The following is a 19,622-nucleotide window of genomic DNA, read 5'->3' on the forward strand; positions in this document are numbered from 1 at the left end:
GGAAGAACATGGGTCATTATTCCAAACACATCACTAATGAATCTAAGCCACAAATAATACTTGTCAAGTATTATGTTTTGTCAAGTGCCTTAATTTCAAAAATATTATACATAAATATATTATGGCACAAATAACAGTGACTATTACTCACTGAGATACCACTGAGTTGGAGAGATTTGTTGTAAAAACATCCATTGTGAAGGATACAGTATAAGATTTCTCTGACAGTATCTATTTTTGGTCTGCACATCTCCAAATTGTTTAGGAATTCACATACTGCACTGATGCCATCCTCTGCCTGTATAGATGGGAAGAAAGCTGCAACATCTAATGTAAAGAGTATTGTATTGATCACCAAGCAAGGTACCTCCTTTATTCATAATAGCAGGTCTTGTGTATTATTTAAGTGGACTAGAACATAATTTAGTAATGGCATCAAAACTGTATGCATTAGCTACAGCAGACACTCAGTAACATTGCTATGCTGAAACTATAGGTGTTAGTAGCATATGCAGTTTATATTCCTTTGATAAAACAAAGGATTCTGGGATACAGCTGTGATGTTTAAATTCATTCAGTAGCTGCTTCCGGAGGTTTTAAGTTTATAGATTACCTCTTTGGCTTTCATCTCTCTTCCTCTTTATTCTTTCAACAGTAAGCTTTACTGCTGTACATGCTACAGATTTAAATATAATTTATTATTTAAACCATTTGAAGCCCTGTACTGTCAATTTTGGTTTGTGTTGTAGTGACTATTCCTGAATAAGCTGTAAAGTAAAATGTTCAGTGTATAATTAAACAAAAACAATATTTTGCTATTATAAAGTCTTATATTTAGTACTAATATTTCTTTTATACATTAAACTCTGCTACAGAAATTATATAATGAGTTTTATCAATCTAGTTGAAGTATAAATAACAAGTTTTGAAAAAAAACTACTCAAATAAGTAATTATAACCCATTTCTTGTTTAGACTTCAATGAAGCCAGTCATATTTTACTTAAAACAAAATCCATGTTCACTAAACATAGATAAGTTGTAATTTAAGAGGAAAAAACAAAGAAAAATACTCAATGTTTTGCTTCTTTTTTTTTTCAAACCCTCAGATATTTTATGTTTTGTCAATTTTACTTTTAGAAAATTATCAATTCATTTTGTAAAGTCAAAGTGAAATAACAAAAAAAGAGCAAGGAAAACAAACTATGGATGTTTTTGTCTCTTAAAAAAGACAAAAAACATGGACATATTTTACAATATAGAAAAAATAAGAAACAAACCATTTGGTCCTCTTCAGGGTTATTAATACAATTCTTTTCTTCATATTTTTTCTCATGGTCTGGAGGGGAAAAAACAACAAAAGAAACAAGAATATAACATATGAACTTGACACAAAATATAAAAGATTGCTTACTTTACCATATACACACTGATTTGTTTCACAAATGTAGTTTCACTTTTTCTGCAATTACCTGTGAACTGAACACATTGTATATGAATATACTATGTATGTCTATATTCTTCTTGCATTATGATATTTATTCTGAATTTATTCTTTGTTCTGAACATATGCATGTTTCAAATTATGCATGATAAGAAAATTGAGTACATCATACTATAAGTTTGAAAGTCAATTTCAATGCCAATAAGAGTAACATTGTTAGTAGAATCACCAAGTTGGCTAAAGTGTTGGGCAACTGGGAGATCTTATTTGGTATTAACAGAAAACTTACATTTGCTGAAACACTCTCTAAGAGTTGTTTGGGTATGTCCTACATACTGGTGATGGTTGTTATTATTGAATTAAAAGTTGTCTTGAGTCGAAACAAGAAAAGGCTAGCAAGATTGGTTATTGTTACTAGTTCTACAACATGTGGAATGATAGGGTAAAGGGAAAAAACATCCATTGTGCAAAGAATACTGGTAAGTGGTAAGCATTTGTTGGTATTGCTATCTTCTACAGAAACTTCTAGGAACTCTGAAGCCCATCTTAACCTTTTCTAGCCCATCAGAATCTCAAATTGTAACTGATCTTGCCAGTTTTGTCTTAACTCTGAACAACTTCAAATTTATTAACAAACATGACCTACTGGTTAACAGTACTTCATTGGGTACCAAAATGGCTCCTAATTATGCCAACATTTTTCATGGGCCATATTGAAAGCCATCTCTTAAAAATAAGCCCATTAAAACATTATACATGAAAACACACAGTTAACATATTTTTCATTTGTACAGCTAGTTTTTTTGAATCACTGAAAAAATACATCTCATATACAAACACATTTCACCAATCAAGTTTACTTTCAATCATTCTCCTATCCAAATTATCTTTTTGATATTGTTGTCATTTTAACCATTAAATAGTGGCTATCATTGACTGATGCTGCTACCTACAAAGTTCCTGCTGTTTAAGGATTAAAGAGTGGAATTTTACAAACTGGCTTAAACAAAAAACCTACAGACAGACCACAGTACCTTCACTACAAAAGCTGTCACCCCACTCACACTACATGAAACATTACCTGCAGTCATGCTCCCGGGAAAAAGTTGAAACAGACTACAGAAGCTACACCAAGGATGTAAGGCAAACCATGTTACAAAGAAGATATAAAGATACCAAAATCAACATACAGAATGCAAAAAACTAACAATGCATCCTAAAACGTGGTAACACTAGAGTTTCAACTGTTATTATCTACCATCTCAAACAAATGTTTTGTGCATTTTGAAAAAAGCATTTCCATCTCCAACTGAGTGATCACCTTAAACAGATATTTTCTGAAGTTCCCATTGTCCTTTCAAAAGAGCAGGACTCAAAGATCAATGACACAAAAGTAAATTATGTTCCATCAAAAAATGTTTATCATCCATGTAATAAAACTTGTTATTAAACCTACAAATTCAAAAAACTACTATTTTTCTGACAAACATAACCAGAGAAACTAAAATTTCTAAAGAAATCACCTATGAAACATAGAATACCATTTACCTTATAGTGTAAAAAATGCAATGACCAGCATCTAGGACATATCAAACAACTCTTTAAAAAATGTTTCAACAACCATAAATCTTCTATTAATACTGAAAAAGATCTCCCTGTTGCTCAACACTTCAACCAACCTGATCATGCTTTATGCCTGTTTACTATTCTCAAAGGAGATAATTTCTATTCTTGTCTGTGGAAACTGCTGTTTAAGATACCTTATATTAGTGTATAAACAACACTATCCTTCAACAGTTATTAATACAGGTCACATCAAGGTTATAGCCCCATCTGTATGTAATGAGAATAAGCAGTTGCAAAACAGCAGGTGTTATGCTAGGTAAATAAGATATTTGTCAAATATTTAAAAAACCTTAGATTTTGCAGTCTAGTTTGGAAAGTTACTGAGGATAGTTTTGTACATGAACTTGTTCTGAATTAAAGCAACTGTCCAAAGTGCAGAAGAACAATGAAAATACACTGTTTCTGCATCTTATACTTTAAATTGTCCATAAGTGTTACTTGTATCCAGTCTCATAGTTTTGTTTAGCATAAACATAATTAAATAAGTTACAGTAAACCTTTAACTGATACCTCATCAAGTATCCAATTATGTAGCAACACTAACCAACAGTTGAAACTTTATTCAGTTTTAACTGAGTATTCCATACATCTTTAGAGTGTAAGTATATAATTCTAAAACTATGCATTTATTCAGGAAAAAGTTGTCTATTTCTTTGGTACATAAATTTAGTAATTTAATATGCAGTTAGAAATGAATACATAATTTCTTATGATTTTCAAATAATCCATTTTAACTTTGTATTGTATATTTATGCAGGGAACAAGCACATTCCTGGTAATATATAAATATGAATTTTAATACTATGGATCAAAGATTTTTTTGTCATGAGACTTACAACTTATTAGAAAAATATTGCTTACTGGTTTCTCTCAGACTCATTTCACTTTAGGCAAAATATTCAAGACCATGCATAAACCATACAATCCTAGAATTTTGTGCTAGTAGTTCATGGGTTAACTGGGAAACATTACTAGTTCATGACCATTTTACACAAAAAGACACAGGCTACCCATGTGAATAAAACGTATGATGTTAGAAACAGTAAAAAAAAAAAGGGGGGGATGAATTCAAGCTATATTTCGTAACTTTGCTCTATACTGTAAATGTATAGCAATAGATTTCAGAAGCCATTTATTACGTGCACCGTTTGTCTATAAATTTTGTAACTACAATGAAGACCATCTATTAATTAATAGTAAGTGTATAATTATGTTTATGCACTCAACATTCCACATGATTTTCTTTCATAGTCTCACTACTATAAGTAATAAATAAGTGTTATCTATAGACACAACACTCCACAGAATGTTCCTCTATAACATCTAATGATGTTAGTACAATGCCCAGTTTTACCCATGAACAGTAGACAGACATTTCTTATCCAAGAAGCTAAACAAAATGTTTTTCAGTGCCTCCTGCAGCTTATATGTTGAATGGTCATTTTATGAACATTCATCTTTATAAATATGCATGGCTTGAATAGGTAAATGATGTATTCAAACATGGCTTCACTAATGAAAATATAATTTCCTAGACTGCATTTAATTCCAACAAATATCCAAATGACATTTTGTTTAAGTGCTCTAGTCCTTTGTTGCTACTATTTAAAAAGTCAGCTCACTCTCTTGTAATGATTCAATGTTCTACGAGAATTGTTAAGAGTGCAGTTGAATAAACAAAAAAAACAAATTACTTTTAATAAAACAATGACTGATGGTTACAAGTAGCAGCTAAAACAAATGTTGCAATCAACTTACACAAACAAGTAAAATGATACTAGCTAGATAAATTGTAAAACAATTTTCAATCCTCACTTTGGTTGGTATTGTGATCTGTATAGGTAAATGAAGCAGTCTAAGTTGGGTGGTAAATCCAGCTCATGAGTTATTTGGAAACCTTATCAATTTATTAATACTTTGCTCCTTGTTCTAGCTTATGATCAGATGAATTTGAGGTTGGCAAATTTGGTTCATGCTTGAAGGCTTGCATATGGAAATAGCACTCTGAAAAGGTGCCAGAATCTGGATTGAAGGAAGTGATTGAACAGATGCACTATTTCAGACTAAGGCTGCCACATCAGGAAAAGTAAAGATCTTTATTCAAATAACTCATCATGTATAAAAGGTATACACATTAAGTTACTACTACATCTCTTTATATGCTTCAGCAAGACTTACAGCAATCATGCCATGAAACTAAACCAAATGGACTGGGTTGAAACCTTCAAGTGGCATCAAGAGAAAGCCAATAGTATCCCAAATTCAATGACTGGTACACAATGCTTGAATTAGAACTGGTAGCATCAGCCCTTCTGAGAGTGTGATCTTCAAACCTCTCAGGTTATATTTAAGGTCTCTCCCAACCTGTTTCCTCAAATTGAATCATACTCTTTACTCTTTTTTGTTTTCTGTTCATTTATGATAAATAATCCTCAAAATTCAGTTTCTTAAGGAGTTTGAAGCATGAAAATTCACATTTCAAAACACAACCCACACTTTCTTAGCAGTGCCATTGGAAAATGTGCAAGAACAAAACAATCAGGTGGTTAAAGGTAAAAGTGGGGTCATTGGCCTTACTGAGAAACCCACATGTTCTTTGCAAGTGAATGACTGGAGGTCCAAAAATGGCTCGAGTTGTTCACGAGTTTGAAGAAGCCTTCAGCCGTGTAAAAAATTAACAATCTCTGCACCATGTTCAAACACAATCACCAGATTAGTTTTAAATTCAACATGGAATCATCAGCGGCTATCAACACTGAAGTTGGAGAACCATTCCCATATGAGAGTATTGAGGTCACTTCACTGGTCACCAAGAATGTTGCTGATAAATCTTTTGACAAAACACTCTGAAATAATGAATACTGGCAAAAATCAGTACAAGTCATTTGTGAAGGAGAGGCTTGTAGGTCAGTTAAAACATTCCAATGACACTAATCCTAAATTAACTTCAGACACTTCTCTTATTTCATGTTAAAATAAACAGCATGGTTATATACACACACACACACACTTCTTGGTACGTTGTATACATGGATGGGACGATTAAAAATAAAGGCTGCCGCATTCAATTTATTATTCTACTGTTTCCAAATAACTACTTATGACATAATTACTATTATCCTTAAATAGAGTTGCTAAAGTGGAAACTGGGAACTAACTAAAAACCCCAGTGTTTATTTTTTCCTACGCCAGCCAAAAAAAAAAAAGCGATGTTTTAGCAATGGCTTTGGTACAATAAAAATAATTTTAAGAGTGCCTGAGAATCAGCTATTATTAAACATGGAAATGCTTAGAAAGAGCTTTAAAAAATTACAATTGAAGTATAAACGACATTATTGTTACTTCGTAAATTATATTTTTTATAGAAATCTGGTGTTCCTTTAAAAGGCACAAGTACAAAGTAAAACAGAAATAATTCAAATTCGTGCATACATGTGGAAAATAAAAGAAATACCAAAAAAATAAAGCAGAAAAAATATTCTGAACCAATGGCGATTGTATTGTTTGTGATTATACAAAGGGGAATACTGTAAAACCAGCGTAAAATCGTATGTATATTTAATAATCCTCAACCGAAACAGAACGAAGGTGTAGTCCTCTGTAAAGTTTACGATACCGTTATATGTACTAGCAATTAACTAAACGTGTGACATTTTAACATGAAAATCAAATCCTGAGCGGGGTAACACAACATTGCATAAATACGAAACGATTCATCTAAAGAAAGAAACAGTGTTTGTTTTTGAATTTCGCGCAAAGCTACTCGAGGGCTATCTGCGCTAGCCGTACCTAATTTAACAGTGTAAGACTAGAAGGAAGGCAACTATTCATCACCACCCACAGCCAACTCCTGGGCTACTCTTTAACCAACGAATAGTGGGATTGACCGCACAATATAACGCCCCCATGACTGGGAGGGCATGTTTGGTGCGATCGGGATTCGAACCCGCGACCCTCGGATTACGAGTCGAACGCCTTAACACACTTAGCTATGCCGGGCACAAAAGAAACACTCACGAATGGAGTTAAATAATCAGTTGTATTCGTATACGCTTAATCGACGAGATCATTCAATGATGGCTTTAGATTAAGCCATTTAGATTACTTTTCATATTTTCTTTCAAACAGTTTCCTTTTAAATAATTTTCAAATTACCTTTAATTTCATATCACAAACTATATGCTCATATTGTAAAATATATACTGTATTCAAAAATATTTTCAAGTTTCATGGACATTTCTAACTCAGCAAATAAATCGATAATGTGTACCAAAGACCACTAATATTACCATAATATTCGTTTTTCAAATACGCTGTAATCCCACACTAATTTTTGTAATTTAAACACATTAATAACTATTTAATGAGAAAACGTTTCATTCCAACAATAAAGTTTGTATTTACAAAAACATGGAACGAATGCATTTACAAATATTTAAGTAATCAGTTCGTAAATTTGTGTACCTTGTTTAAATAGGGCAAACACTGAGTAATTCGCAAGCGTCTTGTATACTCATTACACAGCAAACTTCCATCACGATAATTTTGTACGATGAACATATTAAAAATAATTTTACATCGTAATTTTAAACAATGAACCAAACACCAACAAAATAACATTATTAAGCTTCAAGTACTCTCTAGTAATTACACTAAAGTAAGAAAATGACGAAATATTGTTTTAAAATACTTTGAGTTAAAATTATTTGAGCAATTAATAATAACATACAAAATTCCCTTAAAACGTATTAGAAGGTAATGGTATTTCTGTCTTTGTGTACAATAATTTATTTAATCAAAAAGTCATTTTGTTTTATTCAACATCATGTTCGAAGTTAAAGAAAAATGTGGCGCTGTTAACTAATGAATGGATATTTGCTGTAAAATTGTTTGTTTTTGAATTTCGCGCAAAGCTGATCGAGGGCTATCTGCGCCAGCCGTCTCTAATTTAGCAGTGTAAGATTAAATGTAAGGTAGCTAATCATCCCCACCCACCGCCAAATCTTAAGCTACTCTTTTACTAACGTAGAGTGGGATTGACCGTCACATTATAACGTAAAATTATTACAAATGCTATAAGCGTAGCTACCAGTCTGGCCGCTAATTTTGATTTTATTCTTTTTAAAGTCGTACTCGCACTCCTTTATTGGCTGCATCGTTTTTTACATCTTAGGTGTTGTTGTTTTTTTTATTAGTTATGAGTTTTGATTAATAAATAAATACCAACAAACCGCAGCAAGTAGGAAAGTGATACAAGAGAGTAACTATAATTAGCTTTAGGATCACAATCCTATTATTCCGAACAGGGCTATACATCACAGAACCAACCAGATTCTTTGAAATAAATGAAAGTTTTTTCTTTTCTAAAACAGTTAATAACTTTCTTCACAATAACGCCATGGAAACTAGATCAACAGTTTCTTGTCATTACCCGTATACATTCGGTACGCCATATCAAGCAACATTATTTACGCTATTTCAGACGACGCTAAACGTTCTTTAATCAAGAGAATTTTATAAGATGTACTAAATGTGTGCTTAAAGGTTATCAATGAATAATAATCGTCCACTCGTACGATTCCTCTGAAAACTTGAGATAAAAACTGCTAATGTAGTTTGCTTGACCTATGCAATACGAAGTACTTCCACGTGCTTTCAGCTTATATTTTTGTTGTTCTGAATCAATCGCATTTAGTCCAAATGAAAAATTAAGATGATTCAATTTTACTATTAAGATGAAGCTGTAGTAAATATATTAGCCTAGTAGCTCAAGTAGCCATTTGCATAGGCATGGGTAAACAATTTGGTCTGAACTGACCGCTTTTTTTGTTCAATAACTTTACACAAGTGTCTTACATCCAAACCAAATCTGACATCTAATTGTAGGTTGTAAATATATACCGTTGTTCCAAATTTTAAAATCGTCCATAAAAGTTTTTGTATAAAATAATGTTTTGGTACTTTCGTTGCGGGGGGGGGGACTTCAATCAAAATTGAGGTATTATGTCTCTGGATGTTCTTAATGATAATGAATTATCTTGAAATTTGATAAGTGAATTAAGAATCCAGTAGAGCCCATCCACTGAAAATGTGTGTTAGGTTGGATTACAACAGTCTGCGCTACAGAAAATGAAAAATCACTAAACTATCAGTCCTGAAAATAAACACACAGTGCGTCCTGCAAATTGTTTTAGCAACACGACACACTACCCTGTCTTTGCAGGTTGATTTGCACAGTCCGAGCTACTTTATAACGAAATTCATCACACATAAAATAAGATATAAAAGAGTAAATATCATTGATAAGAGCAAGAAGTGGACGATCACATACTATTGTAGTAAATGCAAGGATATAAGAGTTGTTATATATCAAGTGTGTGAGGATTTACAACTTAGCTACATGTTGAAAGCTTAACACAACATACAATGTTCGAAAAAGAGCATCATCGTTCACTGTGGTTTAGATTCAGGAATACATACAGAATGCTAAACAATGACGTCAAGTGTCTCGATATTGCTTTATTAGGGCTTAATAATTATATTTTGGCGACGTTTGGTTCTTTGTTTAAAATTACGGTGTAATATTAATTATAAAACCTCCGAAATAAAATAGTTGACCTATTTATAAGTTGAGACCCAAAGTTAACGTTCTGAATTCAGTCATTATTAAGGACTTTATCGAAACATTGTAGTTTTGTTTATTTGTAGTTAAGCGCAAAGCTACACAATGGGATATTTGTGCTTTCCTTACCACAGGTATCGAAATTCGAATTTTAGCGTAATAATTTTGCAAAAGCACCACTAAGCCACTAGTGGAAGGGGAAGGGAAACGTTGTACATTTGTTGCCATGTTAAATTCGTTATATTTTCTTCGTTAGCCGTTCTTTAAACTTCGTCTGAAAGTGAGTTTCTCGTCAAACATTTAAGATTTATTTTTGAAGCTATGTGGTGGTGGTTTTTTTTTTTTATTAATGTCTGAACAATAGGGATGTGGTACCTAAATATCCACCTACGTATAGAGCATTAAACAATACAGTTACTAATATATTTTTTTGAAAATTGGTGTAAGGAAAGGCGGAGGTCTCGATTCCTCCCCCTGAAACCACTCTCCTAAATTCACACCTGCTTATACATAATTAAATCTCGATAAAATGGAATACAAATTCCTCTAGATCTACGCTAGTATCCCTCGGTAAGCCAGCAGGAATTTTCTGGACTTACAATACCACGATGCGAAGTTCCATTTACCGCGGAGAATACAGCATATAGTTCAAAGTGGCTTTGCTTTAGCTAAAACAAAACAAAAAATGCACATTAGTTTGCACGACATTAAAGAATGCAATTAATTTCTAGAAAAAAAGTGGATGGAGGTCTGAACCTCCCATCCCCAGATCTGCGTCTGCTTATACACGATTATAATGACAAAGGTAAGAAAGTATTAAAAGTATATTAAAAACAAAAATAAGCCAAATTTGCACTCTTAACACGCAAACATCCAAAGTTGGGAGTGGATGATATCACTCAGTTGCCTTCCCTCCATTCAGTAGTTTAAAGTTAGTGAAATTTGCATATGAACTCAGTAACTTCGCCATAACACACAAAACAAGCAAATTCTACAGCAACTGAAAAGAAACCTAAGTCCCTAAAATCAATAATCATCTCTCACTCACCCATTACATAGCTTTGTGATTTACAACAAACATAATAACTTGGATAGTCAGGATAATCGAAAACAATAAATACCGTGAAATCCTAGTTTTGATTAGTTGGTTATTTTCGTGACAATCGATGTAATCACCACCCATAGATAATCGACTAAATCGGCCATCTCTACCTATGCCAAATCACACAAGAAACATTTTGAGGGGAAATAAATCCAAGAACATTTGAAAACATTCTAAACAAATTGGGCATTATTTGGATTTTAAGAGAACCACAAAATACTGGGTCAAGAGACTTTGTAAAAATTAGAATTAAAAATAAAGAAAAAATAATTTCATTGAAAGCAAGAAATATAACAGATGACATTTTAATGTTATTTCACTGAAGAATGAGCATTTATTTATTCAACAGGTTACTCATATCAAGGATGAAACACCATCAATAACTTCCTCTACATCTGTATCAGAGGATAGAGCTGAAACACTTTCATACAAAGCATCTGAAGCTGTCAATTCGTGAAGATTAAACTTTTAACATGATGCTTTCTTGTCACTACTTAGGTGTACACGAATTTGGTTGTTGTTCTGAAAGATTCAAAAACCATCTTAAGTTTTTAGGCTTATGGTGTTCCACAAATATGTTACCCACAAAATACGTAGGGCATTCTTCTCCCATATTTCATCTGAAATATATAGTAACTTCGATAATTTGGATTTCGAAACAGATTATCATCTGCAAATCGTTCATTATGTATCAAACACTTAAAGAATAATGTTAAAGATAAAATACGCTTTAATGTCTTCAGAGGTGAAAGCAGACTGTAATTGAAGCCGGGCATTGCCAAATGTGTAAACGAATTAAGATCAAACACCAATAATAATAGTGGACTAATAATAGTGCTGAACTGTTACACATTTATCATTAAAATAACTGTGAAGTGCAAGCCACAAGGTGCTATGGAGTTGATTATGAAGTAATACGATGTAATCGGGTTTCGACACAATAACTACCTTAGTGTACTGCATGATTTTGGTTTGAATTTCGCGCAAAGTTACACAAAAGCCATTTCGCTAGCCGTCCCTAATTTAACAGTGAAAGACTAGAAGGAAAGAAGCTAGCCATTCCTAACCATCGCTATTAAGCTACTCTTTTACCAACGTATAATAGGATTGATCGTCCCTTTACAATGTTCCTGTGTACCACTGCATGGTATTAGCTACTACAGTTTATCAGAAAAATGCAAACATAATCAAAAAGAAGTTTACCTAAGGTTGTAAAACAATTTAAAATGTGGTCCCACACAGTTAAAAACTCAGAAACGTTTTTGAATTCTTTAAGATGAGAAACTTGTTCCAACTATAAGCTGAATTTTATCAGATTATAGAACTTTCTTGAACTGATAAAGTTAGATATGTTACCGAAAAAACCTTAATCAGAAAGAAAATTATGATAAAAGTGACTTGTCGAGTTATTTTATCTGTATTACGGTAGAAGTTACGTAGATAATGAAGACAATAGATTTTATTACATATACACACATAGTACTGTACAAGTGTTAGCACAAGGTCGAAAGTTAGATTTTAAGCTGCTTTCAAAGAGCAATGGAAGATAAATTACAGATTAAAAAATATTCATATTTAGTGCAACAGAAACTCAGTCGAAGGGTTCGAGTTCAGTATAAAGTTAATATATGTTGTCCCCATTCTGCTTTAAAAAGTGCAAACAATATTTCAGGCATTGCTGAAGCGTATTTAATTAAAATATCTTTTGAAATTTTATTTCAAATATCTCTAACACACTCCTATAAAAAGTTTCCTTGAAAGTAACTTTTGATTTGTGAAGTTTTTGATCCATCAAATCCCAGTTCTGCTCAACTGAGTTGAGATTGGGCTCTTTGGGGGCCATTGCATCATTTCAATGACTCTAGCAGTTTCTTTTTTACCCAAGTAATTTTTGCATCGGTTAGATGAGTCTTTGGAATCATCATCATCTTTGAAAAACTCCTTTACCAACAGCACACAAACCAGTGGGTATGTTATAACTAATCAGTATCTGGTAGTACAGCGCTGGTCCATTATTCTATCTATTTTACAAATATCTTAAACCATCACACTGCCTCCATCATGCGTAATGGTAGGTGCTTTACATTGAGGTAAAGTATCTTTCACCTTTCGTACGCCAAACATACAACAAACGCTTTGAATACTTCAAACGAGGATTTATACGTCCATAACACGCTTTTTAAATCATCAACAATCCAGTTTTTGTGGATTCTGGCAAATTTTAGTCTCTTGACAATATTCGGAGACTGAAGTAAAGTTTTGTTTTAACTGCTGCACGACCAAATATTCTATTCCTGTTGAGTCTTCTCTACGTGAAGTTTTTATGTGAACTCTGCTCTAACAATTCTCTATGCTTAATATCGAGTGTTTAACATTTTATTTGGGAGTTTTTCTTTTATTCAAGGTTCATTTATGGAATGCAATTAAATGGCTGTTTTCTACAATATACCGGTACCATGTGCTAGTTTCTTTCTATATACATAAGACACTGTATGGGGTACCATGACAGTTATTTGAAGCCCTAAATTTTATAATTATGTTCATTGAAGCAGAACCCTTACAACATGCTCTTGGTAAAAATATACGAGATTTCGTAAGGATAAGTATTCTCACCTTGAATCATTTAGTCGTCATTAGAGAGTAGTGAAGCGTTACCATAGTGTTGAAATTTACATTCTGTAATAGCATGGGAGAATTAGGAAAATATACTATTTTGTCAATTTTTTCATTTCACTTTTAAATAGTACTTTCTGTGTGTGTGCGCGCGAACTCGTTCCCAAAAATATTTGGATAAAATTACACGCTGTGTATTATTGTCAATAGTGGGTTGCTTTCAGTAAACTTTTCGTTCACAAACAATTAAGTTAATACTTAGTATCAGTGATCGAAGATATTGGTTAACACCACCTACTAAGAAAAAACTAAATTTGTCTTATTGAATTATATTAGCTCGTATCTAAATACTTTGTGCTGAATCTTAAAGTGGATACACGCCATTAACCTCATTGTTGTCCTTTTTCTAAGAATATTTTTTATAAGATAGCTAATTTATGATTGCCTAAATACACATCCAAATTCATAAATTTACTACTCACAATACAAATTGCTTTATTTCCGAACAACGAATTATATAAAAAATCTACATCATAGTTAACTAATACCGCTAAATGATAAATAAGTTAAATAACAAAATACCAACTTACTTTCACTGTCATTCAATTCCATTTTTAATTTCAGCAACTGTTTCTTAAACCAAAATAACACTCCTAAATCGAAATAGCGGTCTTATCATTTTAAATTCCAAGTATCATCAATCGCTACAGAGTGAATGAAGATACATATTGTCGGCCTCCTCTACATATTTTATAGAGGGCTCTGAATGGAGCTGAACATACGATCTTCATACTAAGCTGGATCGTTAATTGGCTCGCGTCTGCAATGAAATTTGAAGATAAGCGGTAATGTTACTGTCGTTACTTTTTGCCAGGTGTATTCGTCCTATATCCAAGTGATGGCAAAATGCTTTGTAATCATTTCACTCTTTCAATTTTTACTTTTCTTGCCATTTTACTACATACATTAATTTCATGATGACGATGGTGTGGGTATTAGAACTACTATTACTGTCACAGTTGGTATACTATCACCCTCGGAAGCAATAACTGTGATTAATGCTTATTAATCGGGAAAGTGCAGATCCTTCACTTCTACGAGGACATAAGTATCTTCGTCTGTGAAGAACTCGAGTGTGAGAAGTGAGTAGATAGCTTACCCGTTAAGTGTACTGGTATCAACACAGAATTCACTTGCCGTGAACAGTAGATAAAATATTCAGTTCCAGACAATATAAAAGATTTGGTATTATTTTTAAGTTTGTAAAAGTTTTGTATACAAGTCGTTAATTGTGATAACTATTATTATAAATTATATTGTTGTTTGTATATTACGTATATTAAAATATATTTGTGTTAAGACAGAAAACTCTTTATCAGTCTTGTTGGCAAATATAATAAATCTGATACATACTGACTTGTAATTAACATCAAAAGCCAAATTACAATTTAACTCAGTTTAGGCTACCTGATCTCGTAATATGCAACACAAGTAACATAATAAATCGGACTCGTTGGAGATAAAGTATAACACGTAACAGCATTTACAAGTTATTGGCTAAGGCCTGGCTTGTTGAAAAAGATTTCCCTCAATTTCCAAAAAGGATACGTTCTTGAAACAATATAACGAAAACAAAACGTAAATGGAAAACGCTTTTCCCACTATTTTAAAAGGTAAAAACTACGGTTTGCTAGTCCAACCCAAACATTTTTTTTCAGAGTTAATGTAGTCTGTGGCCAATAAAAATAACATCTAACTTAATTTTAGACACATGATGGGAAACAAAGCTGACTGACGCTCTGATGCTGCACGAGATACTTCCGTTACACACAGTAGCATGAACAGAAACAGCACATAAAAGTAACTAAAACAATCGCCATGGATTGTGTATCTGTAGCAGGCTCTTTCTAAATTAGCAGTAATTATCCAGGGAGCACTAGAAACAGGCCTAGGTCCTTGTAATGAGAAGTGCAAAGAGTAGAGGCAGTCTTTACTGGTCGTCTCAAAAGGTTGAAAATAAGATATCTAACTGTCAGCAGTTGTCTTGTCATAACAAAAGCCATGGATGAAAACTAAATCAGCTTGATTTTTAGATCACAAGTTCAGTTAGCACTGCAGGGTTAAAAGTCACAGCCACTTGGGTCAAGACCTTTATTTGCCTATGAAAAAAAAGTCATAAACCTAGACATAATGTACAAGCTTACACACAATGTATAAAAGAAAGTGTAGAATAATGCATTAATATGTTAACCACATTATCTCAATCATACCCAACACAAATAAGGCTTTAACTTAACACCAAGTGTCATCAGGCTGGCTAGAATACAACAGATATAGTAATGGTTGAGACTATATGTAACATTACTTTCTTGAAAAATAACTGTTTCAGTGTGAACTAAATTAATTTGGTGAACTGTAGTTTGTTTTAATCAATTTGTATTTAATTCATTACAGTGACATCAGAATTAGTTTTTTTTGTGATTTTTATAACAGTAATTTGTTACTAATATTATTTACCTGTTTAAATTTATTCATCATTCAGAAGACCTGGCAAACCAAGTCATCTGACTGTAGTAACAATGGAAGACTACATTAATAATTATAAGAAATGATGAATTAAAATAAAGATAAGTAAATGTCTAACAATATTTTAAACCACATTATAACTGCTATATTCTGCTGCCAACATAGCCTTTCACCCCAATACTAGAAATCATCAGGCCATCTGGGATATGACAGTTGTACCAGTCCAGTCAATATGCTGTTTATATCATTACAGTAGGAATAGTAAATGCTCTCCTCACTCCACTGTAATACAAAATGAAAGGTTTCAAACACTAATAAATGCCCACTTATTAACTGTTATTCATTTTAACTGGTTACCCTTCTATAGATCTCAACAGATCTTTGTGGATGATGAAGCAAAGAAAGAGGATTCTTTGCTCTCAGAAAGAAAAAAAAAAAATGCTTGTATACCAGACTTTTGAGTTCAATCAAAGTTCAAGTATGATAGCTAACAGTCCTATCAGTGGTAATTCTCATTGTACATACTGACAGGAAGAATTAATTTTTAGTTTGTAACAACTCCTACAAGAAACCACACTAGCCTTTTAGTTGAAATGATTCACATTTTAGAATAACATTTTGCAGTGTAACTTTAGACAAGACCAGAATTAAAGTGAGTGTACAACTACTTATGAGGATGTTCATTTTAGGTGCTTATAGCCATTGATGAATGGATTACTAGTTTTGGACTCTAGGACAAACTAAGGACCTCAAACATTGAACTTGAAAGAACATAAAACAATTCACCTCTAATTAATTATGAAAATTATTTAATTCATATGTGCATGTTAATGAGCTTGGATTTAGATTATCTAAAAAACATCTTAAAAACAATACTTCCCAACTAAATTATACATCAATTTAAAACTTAAGGGAGGAAAAGCATGAACCTAACACACAATTGTCAGACTATTACAGAAGAAAAGGGGGGGGGAATGTATTTACTTTCAACACTACAAATCAATCCTCCAGTTAAGACCTCTTATGGTTAGGGTGAAACTTTGTAAACCCCATGTTTTAGTTTATTTCCTGCAGTACTTGCAAAGTTGGTTTCTTTGAAAATTTAGTATAAATCCATGAAAATTTGATAAAAATACAATTGTTTTTGTAGTATGGAAAAAGCTGAAACAGATAAAAATGCTATTAAAAAAGAAACTTGCCACTACTTCAAAGTTTCATCCAAACTTTCATAATTTTCCATCCTAAATGTTGTGTTATGTATTATAATTTGTCTCAGATGAGTCTCCAGTTTATTATGTATTGTATACAATTTCAAATAGTTTGTTTTACATAGGATCTCACAATAGTTAATTACAAACATCACGGAAATGGAGAGGCAAGCTGAAATGAAGTTTTTCAAGATAGTGATATTTTTGTGAAATATTTGATTTGTGTTTACTATTACACTTAAGTTACTTTAAAATGTAAGTTGATTTTACACTGACCCCTCTGCAACATGCTCAATATAATACAAGTCTACACTTGTACACATTAAGTATCTGCATTATAACTTTTGATACAGCATGTGTATCTTCACAATATTTGGTAGACTTTTAGTAAAGATTACAAGAATTTTGTACACAAAAATCAGATTTTAATTAAATATTTTTACTGAAGATTTGCTTGTGAAAATAGTCTGTTTCATTACTAGTCTGAGTGCAAAGTGATCTCATGTTATAATAGAAAAAATTATTCTTCATCCAAAAAATATCGGATACTATTTGCATAAACTCAAATCTCTTAAATACATTTCAAACATTTGTTTTCAGTCAGACTATATTTTGTTATTTTCAATACTCTATGTGAAGTCTGTCACTTAACCAACCTTGTAACCATCATTAAGGAATAAATACAAATTATGCTGTTTTACATGCTAGAATAACTACATATAACATGAAAATATAAATGCTTAGTTTTAGTAGCTTAAGTCTCATAATACTATATATACGAACACATATTTCTATTATACTGACTTTCCAGTCATACCTACCTAACATTATGTAACTTATATTGACAAGGTGCACATGCACTCAGGTCATGCATCAAGTAATATAAAACTGACCATTAGTCTTCCCTGTCTGGGCTGCATTTTAGTGGACTAGTATTTTGTAATATACAGTCACATTTCAATTATTATACATGTATACAGATAATTACTATTTATAAATAAATTATTAAACTTATTTTTCTTAAAGTATGGAACAACTCCTCCAGAAGTAAAGCAAACAATTATCTCATCCTGCTATGACCTTTGCACTCTGTTGTTGCTGGACATAGGTTGCCAAGCCTTTTATACACACACACACAGTTGAATAACCAAAGATCATAAATAACTACACTAATACTATAGCATTTCACTGTAATTTATTTAGCTTACTAACTGAAATGTATTTAGATTTTTATAAAATATGAATCTTCGAGCAGCCTAAAGACAACCTAGCTCGATGCAATCTTGTATCAAAAGAATGCGGTAGCCTTTCCAAAAATTAAAATGGCAGGAAAAAACACTCTGGGGAAACTCTAAGCTGTTGATTGGTTATTCATGTCATATGTAGCATATAAAGGACCATTTCAAAAATGGAAAAAGATGAATGGGGCCCACTGTGTTTGATTCAGTACATAAGCCATATCTCATCAAAATAAAAACATACGCAGTTCTTATTTTGTATTCTAGTTTACTGGTAATTTGAGTTCCTAATTTGTACAAAATTACAGAATTATATTTGTACATCACAAGCATCTAGTTTTAAAGTGCTGCATTTAACATACCACATGATTCACTAAAATCTTAATTTAGATGTGTTAATTTAATATTCACTTTTAATTTAAGGAATTAACTGATATATGATATTAAAATATGAATTATAATCTACAATTTTATCCTGAACATATTGACTTAAATTCATAAAACAGTAGTTCAGTAAAATTTTGATTGTAAGTCAACAAAACACAATAACATGGGCTTTGAACCCTGACCGTAGCATTGCAAAAGATTTAAGCTAGCCACCAACAGAAAGACCATCAATGTGTGCCAATCAATGTTGCAATAATCATTTAAATTCAACCATCTGGTGTCAACTTCAATAACTCTGACCCATTAATTTACACTTAAATAGTTCCTAATTTGAACTGGCACTGCCTGATCTAAGGAGTAACATGAACTGGGGCATGTGCCCTACAAAACTGGAAGAACTACCAACTGAAGTGCAGTGATACACCATTGATGCTAAAAAAAAAAGAAAAGAAGATGCAATGGCTCCATTTTGAAATAGTCTGAATATGAAAAGCCTGGCAAGAGTGAAAGTCATGTGCCAAACGACCACCTTTCACCAAAAGTACACCACTGCCATAAAGTCTGTTTTTGGGGCCTGATAAACCTGAATGAGTGTTGCTTATGCTGCCCTTCTCTCCAACACCTTTCATTTTCAAATGAAAATAACCAACTTCATCCTTTGAAGTTAAAATATAGCAGTTTTCAAGGGGTGATCTTATCTACTTGGCAAACTGATCAATTGTTCCGGGCCCCACACATGGAAGGGCTTAGGCTCACCTTCTCTCCAACATTCTTCTTTTCCTAACTGCAAATAACTAGTAGCTTCATCCTTTGAAGTAATAGCATAGTGGTTTCCATAGGAAGTCTTACCTATTGGGC

At 32.5% G+C, this 19,622-nt stretch overlaps 1 protein-coding gene across 8 annotated transcripts in view; it reads right to left on the reverse strand.

Moving 5' to 3' along the window:
• anne (polyamine-transporting ATPase anne boleyn) overlaps positions 1 to 19,622 on the reverse strand; it is a 138,840-nt gene that overhangs the window by 112,957 nt on the left and 6,261 nt on the right. For 3 of the 8 annotated variants that reach the window (XM_076473462.1, XM_076473459.1, XM_076473456.1), the window contains exons 1-2: positions 13,996 to 17,580; positions 1,279 to 1,337 (exon numbers count right to left, since the gene is read on the reverse strand). In XM_076473462.1, coding sequence (XP_076329577.1) covers positions 1,279 to 1,337; positions 13,996 to 14,007 — 71 coding nt within the window. In that variant the 5' untranslated portion in view covers positions 14,008 to 17,580. Of the gene's footprint in view, positions 1 to 1,278; positions 1,338 to 7,532; positions 7,640 to 13,995; positions 17,581 to 19,622 lie in introns of those variants that run through there. The other 5 variants (XM_076473455.1, XM_076473461.1, XM_076473454.1 and 2 more) reach the window with 3 other exon arrangements.

This window comes from Tachypleus tridentatus, chromosome 12 (genome assembly GCF_004210375.1).
Source record: "Tachypleus tridentatus isolate NWPU-2018 chromosome 12, ASM421037v1, whole genome shotgun sequence".
Lineage (NCBI taxonomy): Eukaryota > Metazoa > Arthropoda > Merostomata > Xiphosura > Limulidae > Tachypleus > Tachypleus tridentatus.